The sequence below is a fragment of the Brachionichthys hirsutus genome, chromosome 7 (assembly GCF_040956055.1).
Source record: "Brachionichthys hirsutus isolate HB-005 chromosome 7, CSIRO-AGI_Bhir_v1, whole genome shotgun sequence".
Lineage (NCBI taxonomy): Eukaryota > Metazoa > Chordata > Actinopteri > Lophiiformes > Brachionichthyidae > Brachionichthys > Brachionichthys hirsutus.
Window position 1 is genome coordinate 2,872,761 of NC_090903.1, and position 26,401 is coordinate 2,899,161.

The window sequence follows — 26,401 nt, forward strand, 5'->3', positions numbered from 1 at the left end:
ACAGAAGTGTCCCTAAAGGGATCTGTTCAATTTTCAGACATTTCAACAGAATTTCAATGTATTTTTCTCTTCCATATTAAAGAAAAATTTAAATTTGTATTAAACAAGTGTGGGCAGATCTTCTGGAAGTTAGACTTCTGTTGGTCTAATTTAAGGCTTCTCACCTGTGTGGGTTCTCATGTGGACTGTCAATTTACCACTTTGTCTAAAATGTTTCCCACATATTTTACAATTATAAGGCTTCTCACCTGTGTGGGTTCTCATGTGGACTGTCAATGCACCACCTTCTCTAAAATGTTTCCCACATGTTTTACAATTATAAGGCTTCTCACCTGTGTGGGTTCTCATGTGGACTGTCAATTCGCCACTTTCTCTAAAATCTTTCCCACATGTTTTACAATTATAAGGTCTCTCACCTGTGTGGGTTCTCATGTGGACTGTCAATGCACCACTTTGTCTAAAATGTTTCCCACATGTTTTACAACTATAAGGCTTCTCACCTGTGTGGGTTCTCATGTGGACTGTCAATTTACCACTTTGTCTAAAATGTTTCCCACATGTTTTACAACTATAAGGCTTCTCACCTATGTGGATTCTCATGTGGACTGTCAATTGACCACTTACTCTGAAATGTTTCCCACATGTTTTACAATTATAAGGCTTCTCACCTGCGTGGGTTCTCATGTGGACTGTCAATTTACCACTTTGTCTAAAATGTTTCCCACATGTTTTACAACTATAAGGCTTCTCACCTATGTGGATTCTCATGTGGACTGTCAATTGACCACTTACTCTGAAATGTTTCCCACATGTTTTACAATTATAAGGCTTCTCACCTGCGTGGGTTCTCATGTGGCGTGTCAATTCACCACTTTGTCTAAAATGTTTCCCACAGGTTTCACAACCATAAGTCTTCTCACCTATGTGGATTCTCATGTGGACTGTCAATTGACCACTTACTCTGAAATGTTTCCCACATGCTTTACAATTATAAGGCTTCTCACCTGTGTGGGTTCTCATGTGGACTGTCAATCTACAACTTTGTCTAAAATGTTTCCCACATGTTTCACAACTATAAGGCTTCTCACCTGTGTGGGTTCTCATGTGTTCTATACAGACTGACCTTCTTGTGAAAGCTTTGCTACATGTTGTGCAAACATATGGTCTCCCTTTCCTCGTCTTTCTGCTGTGGGATTGAAGTGTGGGATCACATTCAACATCCTCTTCACCTGTTTCCTTTCTCTTATCATGGCTTCCAGATGCATGACAGCTGTTAGAGAACAGCAGCTGGTCAATGTCTGCTGCTCCTACCACAGAGCTAATAACTGGCATGAGAACTCCAGACTCTTCTGATGCTGCATCTTCATCAGCTTTCAGGAACAGAGTCTGATCGTTGCTGTGGTCTTTTTCTCCACAAGTAGGACTCAACATGAAGGTTCCAGTCTCCTGCTTCAGTCCAAGCCGCTCTCTCTCCTGACTGGTGGGGATTTCTTCCTGCTCCTCTTTCACACGTGGAGGCTCTGGCTCCTCTTTGTCCACACTGGAGTTCATCTCCTCCTTCCAGAGCTGCTGATCAGCAGGAACCTCCTCCTCCTCCTCCTCCTTACAGACATGTTGCCGTGGACAATCTGGAGGACAGATTGAAGGAATTGGACGCTGCTGTGATGAAACAAACATGCGAGGACAAACATACATACTTATTCTGTGTGATTTCATTCCGGGTCTCCAGTTGATATCTCGCAGTCTTCGCCAATGATCGATCTTCACTCAGTTTTGTTCACTCGTTTCTTTACAGGCAATCGTTGGTCGCTTTTTAAAAAGGCATCCTGTTCAGCTGAAATACCTGCAGACGAAACAAAGTGATTTCCTGTTATCTTCTGCTACAGCTGATTGTACCGTTCATTTAAAATCAATAGAAACGGGGAATCGCCTCCCTTTATTCCTCTAGAAACTACAAATATCAGAATATATGATTCTGAACAATTAAAACTCAACATTATTATTTTCTGGCACTTTACTCGTGAAATTGAATTATACTACCATTTATCTCGATGCTTTTATTTTGTGGGACACCGGAAATGAATATATACATGTGTCAAGGGTGTTCTGTAACCGCGATGCCCTCTTGTGGACATAGCAAGTAACTACAAATACATTGATGTGAAGTTAGACGCAACTTCCGGTTACGGCTTTCGAAATATATATTTTTCTTTTTATCGACGGGACGTTCTCGCTACATGCGGATTAAAACTTCTGTAAACAATATATGCAATATAACCGGAAAATACGAAACACATAAACCGCTGACATCACTGTCTTTTAAACCTATTATATTGATGATTACTTTAGTAATAATCTGTTGTATAAATATAACAAAGAAATCTCAGAGCCCAAAAGTAGAATTTGTTCCTGAAAGGCCGAGATAGGAAGTAAATGGTCCAGATAATTAGTTCATGCAGAGTTTCCCCGTTTTACTTTAATATTTACATGTTGACTTTATATTTGTAGGAAATTGTTTTTGCATTTTGCCTCAATGGTTCATGACACAAAAACTTGTGTCGACTAAATCTCCTAATGAGAGCAGAATGAACAGAAACCATGAACTGATTTGTGTTGTACTCAAATAACGAGGCGAAGCACACGTTTAACCACTTTATATCAAACCACTGGAGCAAAACGGAACAGCGGAACTCGAGGGGATCACCATCAATGGAACATTCGACATGCGCAGTCGACCTTACAGCTAACTACGGCAGGTCTGGAGGGTCAGTTAGAATGTACACTGCGGTAACATTAATACTAATAATTTAAAGATAATCTGCCATAGCGCATCAACACATATCACACACTTAAATACTACATTAACTAAATGTTACGGCGGCAGTCTTTCTGCCTCTGCGTTGTGTTGCTGTAATGCATCTCAACATAAACCGCACGTTAGCATTAGCATTTTAAGATAAGCGGAGCCTTAGCTTCCCGTCTAGCGATTAGCTATTTATGCTAGCGGAAATTATTAGCATGAAACTCGCCAAACATTCAAACCACAAAGAAAATAAATGACTAGCATGCTAGCGGAGCTAACTAGCATTAAAGTCTCTGAACATCAGGATCACACGGAGAACTCCCAACCAGCACCCTCCAGCCATCCTGCTCACTCAGAATAATTTATTTAAAGCATTGAAAGAGAGAAAAGTGTCCCCAAAGGGAGCCGTTCAATGTTTAGGCCCTTTAGCAGAATTTAAAAGCATTTTTGTCATCCATATTAAAGAAAAAAGTACATTCTCAAAAACAATTCAGGAACACATTTATGCTAAAATAATCTTCAATAAACGTTATCTTAAACTAGCGGCGAAATTCGGCGCTTCATTTGCATATTGAATAACTAATTATCGATCGTTACCGGATCGTTCCGACCTACCTTCATCAGAAACGCAGACAGGCATCAACGCAGAACGAACTGGTCCGTTGTGAAGAACGGAAGAACGGAACGTTACTTTCCCCAAGGACCCCTTAGCTGCCCAAGGTGCCTGATGTAAAAACACTAAATTCAGCAGTGGACAGTTCCGGTACAAAACACGCCGTCAGAATAAGGAATTTACCACAATAACCTTTTGGTAATTTCAGAGAAATCGGTCAATTTGACTGATAATGTCAGACATTCCAAAACGCTTTGGAATGTTTGCAGTCATAAAATAAATGCGTGAATTGCAAATGGAGCAAACATTTTCAGCAAAGCTGTTCTGCCCTTTGTAAGTTCAGCAACGTAGTATAACAGCGGTTCTTACCCTTGTTGGAGGTACCGAACCCACCAGTTCCATATGCGCATTCACCGAACCCTTCTTTAGTGAAATAAATATATGTTTCTATTCACATTCAAGAGATAGCTATATGATTTTTTAATGGTGCACAAAATGAACCGTGCATGAACATCACCTTCTTCAAAGAACAAAACCAACACAGTGCATGAACTCACTAGAAACTACAAACCGGCCAATCAGAGTGATTCTGCTGCTGCCTTTGAGAGTTCAGATGCGTGGCTTCACCTTGGTGCCGCTCTCATGTCATGTTCACAGCAAAGTCTGTTCCTTTTCTTTGTTTTTATGTCCAGCATCCTCAAAGGATTGCTCACAAAGATATGTTGTAACAAATGGTATTAAACATTCCAGTGTTTCTTAGCAATAACAATTCCCCATCTCCATGTAGCTTCAAAAAGTCTTCCTTCGTTTTTGCCGGTGTGAGACTAGAGCTGCTCAACTTGGCATTGAAGTCATGCAGATTCTCCCCCTGGAAAGCTTATTGTATTTAGTGTTTTTGTTTGTTCTGTATTGACTTGTCATGCAACATCCTCCTGGGACCCAGCCCGCCAGTTAGCATGTCCTCTGTAATGGACAAATGTCCACTACAGAGGACATGCTAACTGGCTGAGAGCTCACATTTGTGAAGTCACATTTTGGATCAGACTCATGCAAGGCAGCAAATCACTCTGACATACCGAGGACATTGTGCTAGAATGTTCACTGCTGCTTTCATCTGTAGTAAATGTACAGAAACATGATGCACTTGTGTGTTTGGGGGGACAGAAAACAGCAGAGATGCAGTACAGGATTGTGAAAGTGACTCATGATTTAGTGAGATACGTAAATTGCAGATGCTTGGTTGATTTGCTTATTGATTGTAAAAAACCCGTCATCAAACACTTTTCAAATTCTAAAGTGGAGGAACAAATATATGTAAAGCATTTAAAAGAAGAGACGTCTCCTTTATTTCCCTTTTAAATATTGTCCACGATGTTTATATGAATCCACGTGACTCATCAGTCTGACATTCTTTGTCACTTGTCGTGCCAGCTGTTGAATTGAAGGTCAAATCAGACACAATAGCTACAAGGAAGTGTGATGCTGCTTTCAAAATAAAAGCATAATAAAACCAAAGGAATGAATTCGCCCACTCTGTTTCATTTTATATAAATACAATATTTGTCGTGTTTCTCTGTATTGTGAAGACATTTATTTATTTTAATGTACATTGTACATGTATTTTAATCTATGTAAACCTGGAAATTGTCACGGCTGTGCCGCTCTCCACGCCCACTTCCCCGCCTCCACATCTCCGCTCTGCCATCAGCTGATTCCTGACTCCTGTGCTCCCTTCACCAGCTGCAACGCATCACCCATCAGCCCAGAGAACAGAACCCTGCCAGATTGTAGTGTCATGTTTGTAGTCTTTCCAGCAACCTTCCAGCGCCTGCCTCCCCGTGTACCGACCTTGCCTGACCCCGGAACCCCATCTGCTCGCCTCCCGCCTCCGACCTGTCTGCCTGACCTGCCTGACCACCCGGTGTTTGACCTTTGCCTGCCCCTAACCTGCTCTGTCTGCTACTCTGGACTGACCCCCTGGTAACGACCAATAAATCTGTTTTTGGACTCCCGCTCAAACCGCCTTGCATTTGGGTTCCTACCTGCCTTAGGCCTGACAGAAATTTAGGCATTGATATGTTTTTTCTTCGTGATGTCACTTAATTTACATAAAACCCAATCAAATAAAATCTATAAAAGACACTTTATTGATCCAGAAAGAAACTGGCAGTCTTGGAATAAATTGCAAACATTATATTTCAATCTATTGTGTCCAAACTGAATAATTAGCTGTCTTAATTTGATATTTCAAACGGTTATTTGTCACGTGAAACCGAACGTAAGTAACTCTCCTTTTGCCCAGCAGGGGGCTGAGAAGGGTCGAGCTGGATGTTTGCTGAAGCTGTTGGGATTGATACCAACACTTCCGGTCTTTGCATTAAATGAACCCAAATTTATTTGATGCAAAGACTGGAAGTCTTGTTAAGAAGATAAATATATGTTTATGCTAATATCTGCTGTTTGCAATATATCAATGTCAAATAATGATTTAAATGGTGACGACTTTGGGGACGTTGGACTGTTGGACAACTGAAATCCTGGACACGTCCTCACTGGAAGTAAAGCCTTCGTGTCAATTCAGGATGTTATCTCCTCTGCCATAGTTAAACAAAATATGCTGTTAATCATCGTTTTCTTTTGGGTGGGGGCTCAACCTTTATTTAAAGTTATTGAAAATACTTCTGACAGAGTGATAAACTAGTTACTAAGAGCGTAACGTAAGCTACGACGTAGGCAGGAAGAAACCCAGACGTGATGACGTTATTATTAAATACAATGTTCCAGTGGCGGGCGGTCAGGGCCTGCAAGGCCTTCTCTGCTTGCCTAACATAACCAGAAATCAAGAATACATGATCATATTTATGATAAAATCAATTTAATTTTATGTATATATATATATATTCTTCACATTCATGTCATATTATATTCCAGTGATGTATTTTTAGGTGAGAGTTTTTATCCAATCAGAGTTCAGCTAGCTTGTGTTGCCAGGCGGATTTCATAGTACCAGTGGCAAGTACTATCCGTCCGAGACCTTCAGAATCAGCGCTGCTTGCCGTCTGTGTTGTGTAAGTGAACGGGCTCGTAGAGTTGAGTTGATAGACAGTTGCGATAGCCAATCAGATCACGAGTTAGTGAAACAGGTCCTTCCTGCTTGCCTCACGTTACAAGTCAATAACGCATCCTGTGATCGGCTCTTAGAGTTGATAGACAGTTGCGATAGCCAATCAGATCACGAGTTGGTGAAAGTAAGGCCTTCCTGCCTGTGATTGGATACTCCGTGTGAGAGGGCAGCGCTAGGCGTATTGCGTCATCAACTCATGCACATCGGTACGGCGCGACCGTCCGAACCACAACTATTCCTGCGTTTTTAACCCACAATGGCCGAAGGAGGTGAAAGTGTGGATTTGGTTGTGGATATTCTTGAAAGGCCATTTTCAAGACGGACTTTTACAGAGAAGCTAGCTCTCGTGAGCCGACGTCATCCAAGCTAGCTAGCTAGCTAACCTGTCCCAGGTGGGGAAAGCATTTGTACGCCACTTCCAGGCTTCAAACTTTTGGCTTACAGCTTCCGAGAGTCGCAGCAAATTGTTCTGCTGGGAATGCCTTTTGTTTGCAAGGGATCGATTTAATGTTTGGAGCAACACTGGATTTAGGAACTTTAAGAAAGGAGAATGGATTTTGTTTTCAAATAACTGTTTTGGGGGACAGCTGTTTTGGTGAGTACCAACATTTTATTTATTTAACATGATGACGAAATAAAATCACAGATATACTGTAAATGCAATGTGTGTAAATAATGTGGCCGCCGGTGCAGCTGTGTGATTGTAGTGGAAGTACACAACAAGACAAATGTGGCCGTTTTGTTGCGGTCTTTCTTATATTAAACTGCAATTTTGCAATTTAAAGCTTGCCTATATTCATGGTGGACTTTAAAATGTTTTGGACAAATAATGTTAAATTCCCTTTTATTTATAACTTTGATAGTACCACGTATAGTGATAAGTTTTAATTGCTGATGCAGTTTATTGATTTTTAAATGCTCTGGAAAAAATATCCCGTGTTGTACACGATTGAGGTGATGCAACACCCGGTAGTGCGTAAGTGTGTGTTTGTACATTATTTCTAAAGCCGTGGTGTCATAAATGATGGTATTATGAGGGGTATTTATTCAAGTCGGACTAAGTAGGACTTCACTGAAGGCCTAGGTGTAAAATGCACCGCCCGCCACTGCACATATAGAATAAAAAAGTGAGTTGAAAAGTAATAATTCAATTCAATTCTGTTTTATTTCTATAGCGCCAGATCACAACATAAAGTCATCTCAAGGCACTTTACAGGATTAGCAGGGAAAGACCTGCAGGGAAACACAGAACCCAACTTGACCCACAAGAGCAACGGAGGCAAGGAAAAACTTCCCTTTAACGGGCAGAAACCTTGGACAGAACCTAGGCTCATGGTGGACGGCCATCTGTCTGGCCGGCTGGGTTGAGAGAGAGAGAGAGAGAGAGAGAGAGAGAGAATGGCAGCTCGGAGACGAGTCAAGGAGATGGATAGGGAAGTGATAGCGAGACAGAGCAGGAGCAGACAAAGTAAAACCAAAATAAATTAAACGAAAATAAATTGAGAAAGTGATAAGGAAATAAAAAAATAAAAATTGACAGTTGGCATCGGGGGGGGGGGGGGGCAGACAGGTGCATGGAGGAAGAGGAAGAGGAAGAGGATCTCAGGGTGCGGGAAGGAGAGGGAACACTAAGGAGGTTGGACAGATATGGGGGGGGGGGGGGGGGGTTGTGGATGGTCTTGAGAGTTAACAGAAGGCGAAGACGATTGATGTTTCCAAGATGGAAATAGGCAGGAAGTGGGCTGCTCTCTCTCTCTCGCTCTCTCTCTTCATCTTCTTCTTCACTGGTCTTCTCTCTCTCTATGGTGGAAAAAAACAAATAGTATCAAGTACTTTTAATGATACTCTCTATATTATAAACAAATAGCATAAAATATTCAAACATTTTTGAAAATAAAAGCTAGCACAGTGTTTTAACGATACACTATTCATCATAAACAAGCAGAATACCATCTTTTAATGATACACTATTCATTATTAACAGCAATAATATATCTATGATCATTCTATGAAGTGATAAAGTCAAATATGGAAACATACGTAACATTAGCACCGAGCTAATTGTTTTTTATTCCTATTTGTGTTGAGTAAATACCTTCGGTTGTATATATGTGTTGTATTCATGAATGTATCAGAAAGACATAAAACCAAGTCTGACACAGAATTTTGTTTTATATTCTGAATTCCATTTTTCCAGATATTAAAACATCACAACCGACCTGAAGAAGTCGGTGCTTGTCAACCTTCATCCAGCAGTGGAACGGCCGATGGGAACCTGCGGGATGAGAAACCACAAAGACTCCAGGGAAGAAGTCGTGTTAGTGAGAAGAACTAGTGAAATATTCATGTGTGGAGAGGAAGAGGAAGAGGAAGAGGAAGAGGAGTCCAGTGCAACATGGGAAGTCCCCTCGCTAACAACTAGCCTAGCCTTATTAATAAGCTTTATCAAAACCCAACCAGCTATCCAACCAACCAAACAACCAACAACCAACCAAATGACCAATGACAAACAGCCAACCAACGAATCAACCAGTAATTTAAGCAAAGTAACAACCAGCCAGACAGAAACAGATAACCAAACTACCAAAACACTGCTAACCAACTAGCTAGCCTGTGTATTAGCCAAATGACCAGCAACCAGTCGAACAACTCAACAGCCAACCAAAAATACCAACAAACCAGCCACACAACCAAACAACCAGCCAGTCATCCAATGAACAAGCAGCAAACCAACCAACCCACCAGTCAAACAACTCAAACACCAACCAAAACGTCACCAACCAAAAATACCAACAAACCAGCCACCCAACCAAACAACCAGTCATCAAAACCAGGCCTTCAGCACACCAGCAGCGACTCCACTTCCTGAGGGTGCTCAGGAGGAACCATGCACCTGGAGGAGAAGCTGCTGGTGGCCTTCTACAGAGCCCCCTGGAGAGCATCCTGGGTACTGCATCACGGTGTGGTACGCCGGGTGCACAGCAGCGGAGAGGAAAACTCTGCAGAGAGTGATCAACACAGCCCAGAAGATCACCGGCTGCTCTCTGCCCCCCCTGGACTGTATCGCCGGCTCTCGCTACCTCAGCAGAGCTACAAACATTGTCAGAGACTCCTCCCACCCCGGACACACCTTGTTCAACCTGTTGCCCTCCGGACGGCGCTACAGGTTGCACAAGAGCAGGACCAACAGACTCAGGGACAGTTTTTTCCCGAGAGCCATCAGCGCTCTGAACACCAATCAGGATTAAACACACACCTACTCACTATGTGCAATATTAAATGTATGCTATTAACATATGCTAAATACTGGTCAATCTCTCCGCATGCACTGTTCACTTTAAACTTTAAATTATCCTGCAAGTACTTGAATGTTCCGTTATTATTTGCATTTTATGTTGTTATTAGACACCAGACGGAGCTGCACTCCTAATCTCATTGTGTAGCTACTATGCCATGACAATAAAGGCTTTCTATTCTACCAACCAAAAATCCAGCCACCCACCCAATGAACAATCAGCAAACCAAACAACCAGCCAGCTAACTAACCAAATGACCAACAACCAGTCAAGCAACTCAACAGCCAACCAAAATGTCACCAACCAAAAATACCAACAAACCAGCCACACAACCAAACTACCAGCCTTGAAAACCAGGCCTTCAGCAGACCAACCAAAATGTCACCAACCAAAAATACCAACAAACCAGCCACACAACCAAACAACCAGTCATCAATACCAGGCCTTCAGCAGACCAACCAAAAAGCCACCCAGCCATCCAATGAACAAGCAGCAAACCAACCAGCCAGCCAGCTAACTAACTAATCAAATGACCAACAACCAGTCAAGCAACTCAACAGCCAACCAAAATGTCACCAACCAAAAATACCAACAAACCAGCCACACAACCAAACTACCAGCCTTGAAAATCAGGCCTTCAGCAGACCAACCAAAAAGCCACCCAGTCATCCAATGAACAAGCAGCAAACCAACCAGCCAGCCAGCTAACTAACCAAAAATACCAAGAAACCAGCCACACAACCAAACAACCAGTAATCAAAACCACCAGTTAATCAATCAAGCCAAAAATCCATCCAACCAAAGAAGCAGAGGAGGAGAAGCTAAAGAAAGGAAGACAGGGAGATTCAGGGAGAGAGACAGGAGGTGTGTGGGGAAGGAGATCTTAATGCTGGAGAAAAATCACAAATCAGAATAAATGAAATAAAATCTATTTTATGTCTTTGGAGGAGGTTAAACTTTAGGAGCTCTCCTTCCTCCCCCAACACCACGCTGCCTGTTCCTCTCCTTGAGGATGGCCCGTATGTTTCTGATCCACTTTGGTACCGGGACAGTTGTCCCAGCACGTCTGGTGGAGGACAGAGGAGGTGCAGGCCGCTTGAGGGAAACGGAGGAGGGAGTGTTTGAGGAGGAGGTGGAGCGAGCTAAAGGAAGAGTAGCTTGAGGAAGGGGCAGAGGGAAGGGCAGGGGGGGAGATGTGAGGACTAGGAGGAGACTCAGTAGGAGAGCAGCGGGGGGACCTGATGGGTTCCTCCGGTGCCGGGACCCTCCTCATTTTCGTGGCGTTCAGTGAAAGGTTATTCACCGAGCACCACGCCACCAGTTTACCAACCTCATCTCTGTACGCCGACTCGTCTCCGCCCGAGATGAGCCCGACCACGGTGGTGTCATCAGCGAACTTGATGATGGCGTTGGAGGGATGGGTTGGCGTGCAGTCGTAGGTGTACAGCGAGTACAGGAGCGGACTCAGTACACATCCTTGAGGGGAGCCGGTGTTGAGTGTGACGGTGGGGGAGAGGTGGGAGCCGAGTCTGACCCTCTGTGTGCGGTCAGACAGGAAGTCCTTAATCCAGGTGCAGATGGAGGTGGAGAGTCCAAGGTGGGAGAGTTTAACCGTTAAAATGTCCGGTATTATTGTGTTGAACGCCGAACTGTAATCCACAAAAAGCATCCTCACGTAGTGCCCCCGGTGGTCCAGGTGACTCAGTGCAGTGTGAAGCGCTGTGGCGATGGCATCATCAGTGGAGCGGTTTGCTCTGTCGGCGAATTGGTGGGGGTCTAGAGTGGGGGGGTGCGTCTTTGATGTGGTTGACGATCAGCCTCTCGAAGCACTTCATGATCACAGACGTGAGCAACAGGCCTGTGATCATTCAGGCTGTCGATGGCCGACTTCAAAGGGAATTCTCTCTGTCAGACGGAGGGAAAGGAGGCCCCTTCAAGTAACTCTGGTGCGGTGAAGGCTCGCAGGTCCTGCTGGGTCACATCCTCGTCAGCGAAGGAGATGTTTCCAGAGGGCATGAGCAGGAGGGACCAGGAGGAGATGATGAAGACCGTGGCTCTGTGATCTGGAGGAGGAGCCAGAGATACGGTCAGCCATCGTTTCTCACGCACACACACACACACACACACACACATAATGTGTTTTCCTCTCCACACAAGCATGAACGTTTCTCCGAGCGCTTCCAGCCTGAAGGCAGCAGCAGCAGAACACGTCCCACCGCTGTCATGTTTCCTGCTAACGGGAAACTGAAGACGACTGAAGTAAACAACAAACACATGTTGCTTTCTCAGCTCGCAAGAAAACAATTGTTGAAGCACGGACGCCAAAAGGAATGGCTGCAAAGCAGAATTCCCTTTTTCCATCGCTGTGGCCGGGGGGGGGAACATTTAAAAATAACATACAAAGGAATGTTTGAGCAGCGCTACAACATTCTTCTCTTTTACGGATCCTCCAGGAGCAGAGAGGGACAGAGGAACTGGATTTCAGGCACCAAATATCTGCTTGCAAATGCTGGAATTAACAAAGTAAATGTACGTTTCCTATTTAAAAGTCACGCCCCCGTTTGGAGGTGACCAGGCGTGTCCCGGACGGGCCTTCAGCTTCGGATGAGCAGTAGTCTCGCCAACCTGATGATGTAAGCAGAATCCACAGAAGGGCGTCAAGACACTGGCTTTAATTTGATTCTTAATATCATGAGGAGGAATTCACACGTTGCTTGTTCAAACAAATCATTCCTGTACAAACAGCCGCAACCACAGGAGCTGCACGCCGGACGGAGACGCTGGCGGTAGGAAGACAAGAAAACTTCTCGCTCATCTGTCTTGGGATTGCTCTTGAGGTGGTTAATGCCATTCTTTGCTGGGGCAACAGGGGTGTTGAGGTTAGTGGGATAGATGATGTAGGATTCTGGGAACCAGTTACTGGAGTCAGACAGCTCTGGGCTGGTTTTGATCAGCCTGATGGTAAAGGAAGGAGATATGCAACACCCATTTAAACAATTCATCTGTGGAAGGACATCAGTAAATGGTGCACAGACAAGAAAATGTGCAGATTTTCTCTTAAAAACTAATAAATATTCACTTGACCAGCGACGCCTTTCTGCAGAGCTTGTCTGCTCCTCTGTAGTAATTCACCAGCTGCACCAGTCCCGGCTTGTGACCTGTAAAGCATTAAAGTTAAAGTTAACTTAAAATAAAATATAGATAGTTATTTAACAGCATGCTATGGAGTAGTTACATTTATTTTACATCAAATTAAATTACATTTAGTTACATTTTCACTGTGTTCCGGTTACAACTGGCCCTTCGAGGGCGACCATAATGCTGACGTGGCCCTCGGAGAAAATGACTTTGACCCCCCTGATCTCCACCAACATGAGATTTTCCTATCAGGAGGATGAGCAGCGCTTACCGAGGCGTCCGTAGGGCAGTCTGTTCCGCTCACCGAGCATCAGGTTAAACCGGGGATTGTCTCTTTTCAGCTTCTTCCACTGCCCGGTGGAGAGCAGGAGTTTGGAAACTTCTGCATAAACGGTGCTGTTGTCGTCCCGGGTCACGAAGGTGTATATCGGGGAACTCATGCTGCGTTGACTTCGATGGGACGTTTAGCCCCTTCAGCTAACAAGCTACGTGGGAAGCAGAGCAGATCATATCCAGACCATCCGAATTTGAACTGCTCGGCTGAGACACTCGTCTTACAGGTTTATATGTCGTCTGAATGATTCAGGGAATCATTATCAGGCTGCTGACTCAGCCCAGCCAGAGTGCTGTCAAGTTCCACTCAGGCATTTGGTGTCACTAGTACATGATTGTATTATAGTACTACTGTGTTTATTTGTCTAAATGATGTGTGCTGCTTTGTTTGGACCATTGTGTCTGTAATAAAGATTTGATGGATTGAATTCAGAGGTTTATAATTAAAAACAAAAAAAATGATTTTGTTTGCCTTCTGAAAAAGCAAAATACAAGATGTTCCCATTTTAAGGAGAAGTTCTTGTAAAGTTCATGAATGATAAAGCTGCTGAGGTCTTTCCAGAATGATGTAGAATATGTGCAGATCCAGAAGAGGTGCTGAACGCTCTCAGGATGGTTTTCACAGAAAGAACAATTCACACGAATGTCTCTTCTGAATCTTTTCATGTCGTGGTTGGCAGGGTAATATTTACAAATAATTTAAAAATAATTCTTTCACTGTATTTGTAACAGAAACTTATTGGGAATTGTCCATACTTTTTTACAATAAATATCATTTACAAAAGAATTCCAGTATGAAACGACGTGTGGAACAGATTATACCTTCTTTTTGAAATAAAGAGCGTATATTCCTATTGCTATTTTTAGAATGAGTAAAACAGATTTTTCCTACTACTGTTTCTACAGAATTGAGGAGAGGAACAGGCAGTACATTAAAATAAACACTTCTGACTAAAATTGTTACACCCCGGTAAAGCATCAAATACTATTGAAATATTCTTTAGGTGTGGCTGGAAATGTATATTCAGATTTAAAAAATCAGAATATGACACAAGTTGTCCATTCCAATTAAAAAGTTGAATATTGAGTCGAATCTGTTTCTCAACCCAATTAGAAAAGTATAATTATTTATTTTTGTACAGTATGTCCCAATTATTCCATATCATATATTTATGGGGAGCAAATTGTGCTTATATATTCGGGACCAAGCCAATAAAACTTGTTTATGAAAGGAGAGTTTTTCCTTGAAGTTTGTCTACATTGTAGTTGCAGCCTAATATAAAATTCAAACTACCAAACCTAGAAAAAATATTGTTGGGATTAAAGTTCCACATGGAGATGGTTTTTTTTAAAATGTTTGGCCCAGTTCATTTTAAAAGTATTGTTAAGAGTAGTGAAATCTAAAACATTCAATCCACGATTTTCAGTCATTTATCATTAAATTGTTTCTAATGTACCGGTAAAGTGTTCTGTTCTTCCATAGTAAATTAAAAAGCACACAATCAATATCCTTACAGGCTTAAACGTCCTTCACTCCAAGTATATATTTCTATCCAAAAAGGCGCCATCGTCATCTCGCTGTCCGTTATAGAAGTACAGATGCGTTCCCGTTCTATTGGAAGTCGGTAATACTGAATTTTCAACAGTGTTTATTACAAACTATTTACATTGTCAACAAATACAAACTTACATGCTCAAAAGATAAACTAGTGGACAAATAAAAGCAGCACAATGGATTCAGAGTAACACAGAATAAATTGGAAATTAATGAAAAAACAAAAAATTTTTTTAAAAGCATTGAAAGACAGAAGTGTCCCCAAAGGGATCTGTTCAATTTTTAGACATTTCAGGAGAATTTCAAAGTATTTTTCTCTTCCATATTAAAGAAAAATTGAAATTTGTAATAAACAAGTGTGGGCAGATCTTCTGGAAGTTAGACTTCTGTTGGTCTAATTTAAGGCTTCTCACCTGTGTGGGTTTTCATGTGGACTGTCAATTTACCACTTTGTTTAAAATGTTTCCCACATGTTTTACAACTGTAAGGCTTCTTACCTGTGTGGGTTTTCATGTGGACTGTCAATGCACCACTTTGTCTAAAATGTTTCCCACATGTTTTACAATTATAAGGCTTCTCACCTGTGTGGGTTCTCAAGTGGACTGCCAAGTAACTACTTTGTGTAAAATGTTTCCCACATGTTTGACAACTATAAGGCTTCTCACCCGTGTGGGTTCTCATGTGTCCTGTCAAGTGAGTACTGAATTTTCAACAGTGTTTATTACAAACTATTTACATTGTCAACAAATACAAACTTACATGCTCAAAAGATAAATTAGTGGACAAATAAAAGCAGCACAATGGATTCAGAGTAACACAGAATAAATTGGAAATTAATGAAAAAGCTCATATTTTTTTTAAAAGCATTGAAAGACAGAAGTGTCCCAAAAGGGATCTGTTCAATTTTTAGACATTTCAGCAGGATTTCAAAGTATTTTCCTCTTCCATATTAAAGAAAAATTGAAATTTGTAATAAACAAGTGTGGCCAGATCTTCTGGAAGTTAGACTTCTGTTGGTGTAATTTAAGGCTTCTCACCTGTGTGGGTTCTCATGTGGATTGCCAAGTGACCACTTTGTCGAAAATGTTTCCCACATGTTTTACAATTATAAGGCTTCTCACCTGTGTGGGTTCTCATGTGGACTGTCAAGTCACCACTTTGTCTGAAATCTTTCCCACATGTTTTACAATTAAAAGGCTTCTCACCTGTGTGGGTTCTCATGTGGACTGTCAATTCACCACTTTGTCTGAAATGTTTCCCACATGTTTTACAATTATAAGGCTTCTCACCTGTGTGGGTTCTCATGTGGACTGTCAATTCACCACTTTGTCTGAAATCTTTCCCACATGTTTTACAATTATAAGGCTTCTCACCTGTGTGGGTTCTCATGTGGACTGTCAATTTGCCACTTTCTCTAAAATGTTTCCCACATGTTTCACAACTAAAAGGCGTCTCACCTGTGTGGGTTCTCATGTGGATTGCCAAGTGACCACTTTGTCTAAAATGTTTCCCACATGTTTTACAATTATAAGGCTTCTCACCTGTGTGGGTTCTCATGTGGACTGTCAAATCACCACTTTGTCTGAAATGTTTCCCACATGCTTCACAACTATAAGGCTTCTCACCCGTGTGGGTTCTCATGTGTTCTATACAGACTGACTTTCTTGTGAAAGCTTTGCTACATGTTGTGCAAACATATGGTCTCCCTTCCCTGGTCTTTCTGCTGTGGGGTTGAAGTGTGGGATCACATTCTACATCCTCTTCACCTGTTTCCTTTCTCTTATCATGGCTTCCAGATGCATGACAGCTGTTAGAGAACAGCAGCTGGTCAATGTCTGCTGCTCCTACCACAGAGCTAATGACTGGCATGAGAACTCCAGACTCTTCTGATGCTGCATCTTCATCAGCTTTCAGGAACAGAGTCTGATCTTTGCTGTGGTCTTTTTCTCCACAAGTAGGACTCAACATGAAGGTTCCAGTCTCCTGCTTCAGTCCAAGCCGCTCTCTCTCCTGACTGGTGGGGATTTCTTCCTGCTCCTCTTTCACACGTGGAGGCTCTGGCTCCTCTTTGTCCACACTGGAGTTCATCTCCTCCTTCCAGAGCTGCTGATCAGCAGGAACCTCCTCCTCCTCCTCCTTACAGACATGTTGCTGTGGACAATCTGGTTGAAGCATTGAAGGAATTGGACGCTGCTGTGATGAAACAAACATGCGAGGACAAACATACATACTTATTCTGTGTGATTTCATTCCGGGTCTCCAGGTGATATCTCGCAGTCTTCGCTGATGATCGATCTTCACTCAGTTTTGTTCACTCGTTTCTTTACAGGCAATCGTTGGTCGCTTTTTAAAAAGGCATCCTGTTCAGCTGAAATACCTGCAGACGAAACAAAGTGATTTCCTGTTATCTTCTGCTACAGCTGATTGTACCGTTAATTTAAAATCAATGGAAATGGAGAATCGCCTCCCTTTATTCCTCTAGAAACTACAAATATCAGAATATAGGATTCTATATTCTAATCCTATATTCTAATCCTATCAGAATATAGGATTCTGAACAATTAAAACTCAACATTATTATTTTCTGGCACTTTACTCGTGAAATTGAATTATACTACCATTTATCTCGATGCTTTTATTTTGTGGGACACCGGAAATTAATATATACATGTGTCAAGGGTGTTCTGTAACCGCGATGCCCTCTTGTGGACATAGCAGGTAACTACAAATACATTGATGTGAAGTTAGACAAAACTTCCGGTTACGGCTTTCGAAATATATATTTTTCTTTTTATCGACGGGACGTCCTCGCTACATGCGGATTAAAACTTCTGTAAACAATATATGCAATATAACCGGAAAATATGAAACACATAAACCGCTGACATCATCACTGTCTTTTAAACCTATTATATTGATGATTACTTTAGTAATCATCTGTTGTATAAATATAACAAAGAAATCTCAGAGACTAAAAGTAGAATTTGTTCCTGAAAGGCCGAGATAGGAAGTAAATGGTCCAGATAATTAGTTCATGCAGAGTTTCCCCGTTTTACTTTAATATTTACATGTTGACTTTATATTTGTAGGAAATTGTTTTTGCATCTTGCCTCAATGGTTCATGACACAAAAACTTGTGTCGACTAAATCTCCTAATGAGAGCAGAATGAACAGAAACCATGAACTGATTTGTGTTGTACTCAAATAACGAGGCGAAGCACACGTTTAACCACTTTATATCAAACCACTGGAGCAAAACGGAACAGCGGAACTCGAGGGGATCACCGATCAATGGAACATTCGACATGCGCAGTCGACCTTACAGCTAACTACGGCAGGTCTGGAGGGTCAGTTAGAATGTACATTGCGGTAACATTAATACTAATAATTTAAAGATAATCTGCCACAGCGCATCAACATATATCACACACTTAAATACTACATTAACTAAATGTTACGGCGGCAGTCTTTCTGCCTCTGCGTTGTGTTGCTGTAATGCATCTCAACATAAACCGCACGTTAGCATTAGCATTTGAAGATAAGCGGAGCCTTAGCTTCCCGTCTAGCGATTAGCTATTTATGCTAGCGGAAATTATTAGCATGAAACTCGCCAAACATTCAAACCACAAAGAAAATAAACGACTAGCATGCTAGCGGAGCTAACTAGCATTAAAGTCTCTGAACATCAGGATCACACGGAGAACTCCCAACCAGCACCCTCCAGCCATCCTGCTCACTCAGAATAATTTATTTAAAGCATTGAAAGAGAGAAAAGTGTCCCCAAAGGGAGCCGTTCAATGTTTAGGCCCTTTAGCAGAATTTAAAAGCATTTTTGTCATCCATATTAAAGAAAAAAGTACATTCTTAAAAAAAATTCAGGAACACATTTATGCAAAAATAATCTTCAATAAACGTTATCTTAAATTACGGCGAAATTCGGCGCTTCATTTGCATATTGAATAACTAATTATCGATCGTTACCGGATCGTTCCGACCTACCTTCATCAGAAACGCAGACAGGCATCAACGCAGAACGAACTGGTCCGTTGTGAAGAACGGAAGAACGGAACGTTACTTTCCCCAAGGACCCCTTAGCTGCCCAAGGTGCCTGATGTAAAAACACTAAATTCAGCAGTGGACAGTTCCGGTACAAAACACGCCGTCAGAATAAGGAATTTACCACAATAACCTTTTGGTAATTTCAGAGAAATCGGTAAATTTGACTGATAATGTCAGACATTCCAAAACGCTTTGGAATGTTTGCAGTCATAAAATAAATGTGTGAATTGCAAATGGAGCAAACATTTTCAGCAAAGCTGTTCTGCCCTTTGTAAGTTCAGCAACGTAGTATAACAGCGGTTCTTACCCTTGTTGGAGGTACCGAACCCACCAGTTCCATATGCGCATTCACCGAACCCTTCTTTAGTGAAATAAATATATGTTTTTATTCACATTCAAGAGATAGCTATATGATTTTTGAATGGTGCTCAAAATGAACCGTACATGAACATCACCTTCTTCAAAGAACAAAACCAACACAGTGCATGAACTCACTAGAAACTACAAACCGGCCAATCAGAGTGATTCTGCTGCTGCCTTTGAGAGTTCAGGTGCGTGGCTTCACCTTGGTGCCGCTCTCATGTCATGTTCACAGCAAAGTCTGTTCCTTTTCTTTGTTTTTATGTCCAGCATCCTCAAAGGATTGCTCACAAAGATATGTTGTAACAAATGGTATTAAACATTCCAGTGTTTCTTAGCAATAACAATTCCCCATCTCCATGTAGCTTCAAAAAGTCTTCCTTCGTTTTTGCCGGTGTGAGACTAGAGCTGCTCAACTTGGCATTGAAGTCATGCAGATTCTCCCCCTGGAAAGCTTATTGTATTTAGTGTTTTTGTTTGTTCTGTATTGACTTGTCATGCAACATCCTCCTGGGACCCAGCCCGCCAGTTAGCATGTCCTCTGTAATGGACAAATGTCCACTACAGAGGACATGCTAACTGGCTGAGAGCTCACATTTGTGAAGTCACATTTTGGATCAGACTCATGCAAGGCAGCAAATCACTCTGACATACCGAGGACATTGTGCTAGAATGTTCACTGCTGCTTTCATCTGTAGTAAATGTACAGAAACATGATGCACTTGTGTGTTTGGGGGGACAGAAAACAGCAGAGATGCAGTACAGGATTGTGAAAGTGACTCATGATTTAGTGAGATACGTAAATTGCAGATGCTTGGTTGATTTGCTTATTGATTGTAAATAAAACCGTCATCAAACACTTTTCAAATTCTAAAGTGGAGGAACAAATATATGTAAAGCATTTAAGAGAAGAGACGTCTCCTTTATTTCCCTTTTAAATATTGTCCACGATGTTTATATTAATCCACGTGACTCATCAGTCTGACATTCTTTGTCACTTGTCGTGCCAGCTGTTGAATTGAAGGTCAAATCAGACACAATAGCTACAAGGAAGTGTGATGCTGCTTTCAAAATAAAAGCATAATAAAACCAAAGGAATGAATTCGCCCACTCGGTTTCATTCTATGTAAATACAATATTTGTCGTGTTTCTCTGTATTGTGTAGACATTTATTTATTTTAATGTACATTGTACATGTATTTTAATCTATGTCAACCTGGAAATTGTCACGGCTGTGCCGCTCTCCACGCCCACTTCCCCGCCTCCACATCTCCGCTCTGCCATCAGCTGATTCCTGACTCCTGTGCTCCCTTCACCAGCTTCCTGGGCACCACCATCACCCGGGACCTCAAGAGGGAGCCGACCATCAGCTCCCTCATCGAGAAGGCCCAGCAGAGGATGTACTTCCTGCGGCAGCTGAGGAAACTCAAGCTGACAACCCAGATGTTGGTGCAGTTCTACACCTCCATTGTGGAGTCCGTCCTTACCTCCTCCATCACCGTGTGGTACACTGGCGCCACCACCAGGGACAGACACAGAGTGCAGCGCATTGTACGTGCTGCGGAGAAGGTGATCGGCTGCAAGCTGCCATCGCTCCAGGACCTGTATGTCTCCAGGACTCGGAGGCGTGCAGGTCGGATCACAGCCGATCCTTCTCACCCTGGACACGGACTCTTTGACCCTCTCCCCTCAGGCAGGAGGCTACGGTCCATCCGGACCAGAACCTCCCGCCACAAGAACAGCTTCTTTCCCCCAGAACCTCCCGCCACAAGAACAGCTTCTTTCCCTCAGCCGTAAGACTAATGAACACTTAATAATTCTGTCCCGGTCTCCTGAATACAACTTGCACTTTTCCATTTGCACTGCGTGATGACGCTAGTTTACTGCTGCTAGTACACATCTGTGCAACCACTCTGGCTGCTGCTGATGTGTCTGTACTTGTATGGTCTTTGTATTTTGTCATTAATGTTAGATGTAGCACGACTTCACCGAGAAACGTTCCTAGTCTGTGAACCCTCACTGACAATGGCAATAAACCACTTCTGATTCTGATTCTGATTCTGAGCTGCAACGCATCACCCATCAGCCCAGAGAACAGAACCCTGCCAGATTGTAGTGTCATGTTTGTACTCTTTCCAGCAACCTTCCAGCGCCTGCCTCCCCGTGTACCGACCTTGCCTGACCCCGGAACCTCATCTGCTCGCCTCCTGCCTCGGATCTGTCTGCCTGACCTGCCTGACCACCCGGTGTTTGACCTTTGCCTGCCCCTAACCTGCTCTGTCTGCTACTCTGGACTGACCCCCTGGTAATGACCAATAAATCTGTTTTTGGACTCCCGCTCAAACCGCCTTGCATTTGGGTTCCTACCTGCCTTAGGCCCGACAGAAATTTAGGCATTGATATATGTTTTTTCCTCATGATGTCACTTAATTTACATAAAACCCGATCAAATAAAATCTATAAAAGACACTTTATTGATCCAGAAAGAAACTGGCAGTCTTGGAATAAATTGCAAACATTATATTTCAATCTATTGTGTCCAAACGGAATAATTAGCTGTCTTAATTTGATATTTCAAACGGTTATTTGTCACGTGAAACCGAACGTAAGTAACTCTCCTTTTGCCCAGCAGGGGGCTGAGAAGGGTCGAGCTGGATGTTTGCTGAAGCTGTTGGGATTGATACCAACACTTCTGGTCTTTGCATTAAATGAACCCAAATTTATTTGATGCAAAGACTGGAAGTCTTGTTAAGAAGATAAATATATGTTTATGCTAATATCTGCTGTTTGCAATATATCAATGTCAAATAATGTTTTAAATGGTGACGACTTTGGGGACAACAGTTGGACTGTTGGACAACTGAAATCCTGGACACGTCCTCACTGGAAGTAAAGCCTTCGTGTCAATTCAGGATGTTATCTCCTCTGCCATAGTTAAACAAAATATGCTGTTAATCATCATTCTCGTTTGGGTGGGGGCTCAACCTTTATTTAAAGTTATTGAAAATACTTCTGACAGTGATAAACTAGTTACTAAGAGCGTAACGTATTATTAAATACAATGTTCTATATTATCACAGGAAGGGACGTAACGTCAGGCAGCTTATAAGGAACTTTAATATTATTTGTTTTTTGTTCCTGTCATTCAAATCAGTGGCGGTTGGGGGGGGGGGGGGGGCAGCTTCGTTTAATCCATCGAGTTTCAGTAATAATTGATCATTAATGCAGAATAAAAGCAGGAAGATTCAGTAACTTTCCTTTTGCCCAGTAGGGGGCGCCCTTATATCATCGTCAAAATTACGCCCAGAACTCACAATCCGGAAATTAGACGAGCCCCCGCGGTGTCAGCGCTCAGGACGCTGATTGGCTGAGCATTGGTTATCAGCGACGATGCCCCGCCCTCTGCGGACGGAGAGAGAGGAGAAGCAGAAAATGTTCCATCGTCTCACGGAAGAGTTTCAGTCTTTGCTGCTGCGATGATTATTTTATCTTGATAATCTAAAATATCTGTTAAAGTCTGCTTTGTGAGATAATGACACAGATTCCAGAATCATCTGTGTTTCATGCTTGGGGGGGGGGGGGGGGGGGTTACAACAACTTGGTTGTGTTTCCCTCCCTCGCTGAGTAAATTCTCTCCATCTTCTCTCATCACCCGAAGCGACTGAGATCCAGGAAGGTCAGCTCCTCCGAAGCGTCTCCTCCTGCTACCTGGTGCAGGAGTTCATCGGGGAAGGGACTTTTGGGAAGGTCAACATCTGTGCCAACCTGCAAACGCAGGAGAAAGTGGCAGAGAAGAAAGGGAAGCTCCACCCGGAGAAGGAGGTGCAGTTCTTCAGTGTGTGTGTGTGTGTGTGTGTGTGTGCTCCTCCAGAACATGAACCAAGTCTCCCGTCTTTACTCCCCAGTTCCACATGTTGGAGCTCCTGAGGGCCTTGAACCCAGACCAGTCAAGCATCTCCAAGGTCATCGAGCAGTTTGAGCACAGGGGGGGGGGGGCACCGTTTGTCAATTGTTCGAGCTGCGGAACTCTTTTGAGCAGCGTCTGTTCCCCGGGGAGTCCTTTGGCCAAATGCCGCCGCCCTGGACACAAGAGCACGTAAGTGGACCGGAACGAACAGCCTGTTCGTTACATTTCCCCCTCCCTCTCCAAGGCAAAGCCCCCATTCTCCGAGCCTCTGGAGAGACAGTCCGCCACCACATTCAACCTGCCCGGGCGGTACCGGACATCAAAGTCATATGGCTGCAGGGACAGGTACCATCCCATGATGCGGTTGTTAGCGTCCTTCATCCTATGCAGCCACTGCAGAGCGCGGTGATCCGTCTCCAACTCGAAGTGACGTCCAAGCAGGTAGTACCTGAGAGCATCAACGGCCCATTTTACGGCCAAGCATTCCTTTTCAACCGTTGAGTACTTTGTTTCACGTTCCAGCAGCCTCCGACTGAGGAAGACAACCGGTCTCCGCTCCCCCTCCTTCACCTGGATCAGGACGGCCCCCAGTCCACTTCGAGAAGCGTCCGTCTGAAGGATAAAGGGCTGGCTGAAGTCTGGACTGCGCAGGACCGGCCCCGTACAGATAGCCCCCTTCAGGTTGTGGAAGGCCCGCTCGCACTCCTCAGTCCAACGCACCCTACTGGGAGCTGCCTTCCTTGTCAAATCCGTCAACACCACAGCCCTTTCGGAAAAATTAGGCACAAACTTCCGGTACCACCCAATCAGGCCAATAAACCCTCTCACCCCCTTTTTTGTGGTGGGGACCGGGAATGAATGAATGGCCTCCATCTTGTCCACCTGTGGCTTGATCCTCCCAAAGCCGATGGTAAAGCCAAGGTACCGTACTTCCCGATGGGCCACCGCACACTTCCGGGGGTTGATGGTGAGACCAGCCGCCCTGATCCTCTGCAAAACCTCCTGGATGTGGTGCAGGTGTTGTTCCCAGGAGTTACTGTACACCACCACATCGTCCAGATAGGCCGCCGAGAAATCAGACACGTCTCGCAGAAGGTGGGCCATGAGGCGCTGGAAGGTTGCCGGTGCCCCCTGCAGACCAAATGGCATGACTTTGAATTGGTACATACCAAATTGTGTCTTGAATGCCGACAGCTCCCTTGCTTCCGGGGCCAGCGCCAGTTGCCAATAACCCTTGCTGAGGTCCAAGGTGGTGATGTAAACCTCTCCTCCCACTCTCTCCAGCACATCGTCGATACGTGGCATTGGATACGGATCAAAGTTGGAAACCGTATTCAGGTACCTGAAATCAATGCAAAACCGCAACGAGCCGTCCTTCTTAGGGACCAGTACGATAGGACTACACCACTCGCTACTGGACTCCTCAATGACTCCCAGTTCCAGCATCAGCCTGATTTCTGTCCGTAATACCGGCACCAACCGCTCTGGTATCCGGTAACTCTGCCGACGAACTGGGGCATCCCACTTCTGACACCAAATTGTTAGCAAGACGGCATGAGCAGAGGGTGGCGAGTAGAAAAACCAGAGAGCAGACGGAGTCCTCAAATGGTCCACGTCATTCTTTATTTCATGCAAAGGCGGGACCTCACCACATCCCCAGCGCCCAAACAGGTGCATTCGTTTGTCAAGTGTTCGAGCTGCTCGACGTTAATCTGCTGGACCTGATGGAACGTCGGGACTGGCAGCCGCTGTCCCTGGATGAGCTCCGGTCAATCGGGCGTCAGGTGTGTGCTGCAATATGACATCAATCACCCTGTTGCTAAGCAGCAGCAGGACACGTGAAATGGTCCCGTCTCTGTCCCTGCAGCTGTGTGTGGCGTTGGACTCCCTGAAGACGCTTGGCGTCGTCCACACGGACATCAAGCCGGACAACATCATGCTGGTGTACCGTCTGGAGCAGCCGCTGAGGGTCAAGCTGATTGACTTTGGACAAGCCGTGGAAGTGTCTGAAACCCGGCCGGGGATGATGCTGCAGCCGTGTGGATACAGGTGACCTTTGGTGGGGGGGGGGGGGTTGGGCCTCGCACACAGCCAAGAGTTTTCTCACCTTTGACCTTCGTCCTCCCACCTCAGAGCTCCAGAAGTGTCCCTCGGCCTGCCCTTCGACGAAGCCATTGATGTGTGGAGCGTGGGATGCGTCCTGGCGTCCCTCTACCTCGTAGAGAACGTCTTTTCAGTCGACGGCAACGTGCAGATGGTAAAGCGGACCGCAGTGCACGGCCGAGCCGAGCCGGTCTCCATGCCGGAGACAGACGGGACTCTGTTTGTCGTTTGCAGATGAAGGACATTGTGTCTCTGCTGGGCCAGCCAGAGGACAAGCTGCTCTTCGCTGGGGTGTACACCAAAGCGTATTTTAAAAGGGCGCCCCTTTCCGCCAGGCCGAGGTGGAGGCTCAAGGTACGGCGAGCCGCGTTCCAGTGCGTCTGAATACATCGATTGTGCTCGACATCCTTTGACGCGATCCTCACGTCTTGTCCCCGCAGACCTCACAGGACAGCTCCGCTGACGTCCCCGCGCGAGGCGGGACACCTGGCGACTGGCGCGGCCCGTCTCTGGACAGCCTGCTGGATGTGAGCGCTCTTTGTTGCAGAACCGGTACCTGCTGATGATCCGTCTCTGAGAGGATCAACTGACCTGAATCCGTTTCCCCACCCAGGTCTATCTGAGAGGCGACCTGGTCCAGTTCTGGGACCGGCGGGCTTTTGTTGACCTGCTCAAATGCCTGCTGCGCCTGGACGCCGCTGAAAGGATGTCCGCCCGTGAGGCCCTGCTGCACCCGTTCGTATCCATGCCCCACCTGACGGAGGACAGTGACTGCAGTGGACAACCGGAGCAAGACGCTGCCGCTGCAGACGCTCCTCCGGCCACGGACAATGTTGCTGCTACTGGAGGTACGAGCTCTGACGCTCCGGAAGCTCCTCTGACCTCAAACGTCTCAGACGACGCTGCAGAAGCTCCGGTCAAGGAAGCGTCTGATGAGGTTCTGCTGGAGGAGCCAGATGGGACTGAACAGGAAGGAGCTTCCAAACGAGATCTAGAAGCTCCTCCGGACTCCACCAGGAGCTTCAAGAAACTAGTCAGAAAGGCGTTGGGGAACATTTTCCGGCGCCGTTTTCGTTGCTTCCGACCAACGACTGTGGAGGACTGAAGTTT

General features: G+C 44.3%; 2 protein-coding genes across 2 annotated transcripts; both read right to left on the reverse strand.

The window, feature by feature from the left end:
- Positions 1–150: 150 nt before the first annotated feature.
- Positions 151–13,414, reverse strand: LOC137896006 (zinc finger protein ZFP2-like). The gene is made up of 5 exons (XM_068741535.1): positions 13,246–13,414; positions 12,916–12,994; positions 12,589–12,791; positions 11,779–11,899; positions 151–1,186 (listed from the first exon to the last, which is right to left on the reverse strand). Exons 1-5 carry the CDS (start codon positions 13,412–13,414, stop codon positions 151–153), a joined length of 1,608 nt encoding a protein of 535 aa, XP_068597636.1.
- A 1,847-nt stretch (positions 13,415–15,261) lies between these two features.
- On the reverse strand, positions 15,262–16,503 carry LOC137896007 (zinc finger protein 180-like). The gene is made up of 2 exons (XM_068741536.1): positions 15,916–16,503; positions 15,262–15,543 (listed from the first exon to the last, which is right to left on the reverse strand). The coding sequence occupies exons 1-2, from the start codon at positions 16,501–16,503 to the stop codon at positions 15,262–15,264; spliced, it is 870 nt and encodes a 289-aa protein (XP_068597637.1).
- Positions 16,504–26,401: the final 9,898 nt, after the last annotated feature.

Coding starts and splice junctions, on each gene's coding strand:
- LOC137896006 (XM_068741535.1), bottom strand. CDS start 13,414: ATGAGTTCCCCGATATACACCTTCGTGACCCGGGACGACAACAGCACC. Junction 12,995..13,245: donor ACTGCCCTACGGACGCCTCG/GTAAGCGCTGCT, acceptor AATGCTTTACAG/GTCACAAGCCGGGACTGGTG. Junction 12,792..12,915: donor AGAAAGGCGTCGCTGGTCAA/GTGAATATTTAT, acceptor CTTTACCATCAG/GCTGATCAAAACCAGCCCAG.
- LOC137896007 (XM_068741536.1), bottom strand. CDS start 16,503: ATGAGAACCCACACGGGTGAGAAGCCTTATAGTTGTGAAGCATGTGGG. Junction 15,544..15,915: donor GTGGTCACTTGGCAATCCAC/ATGAGAACCCAC, acceptor TTGACAGGACAC/ATGAGAACCCACACGGGTGA.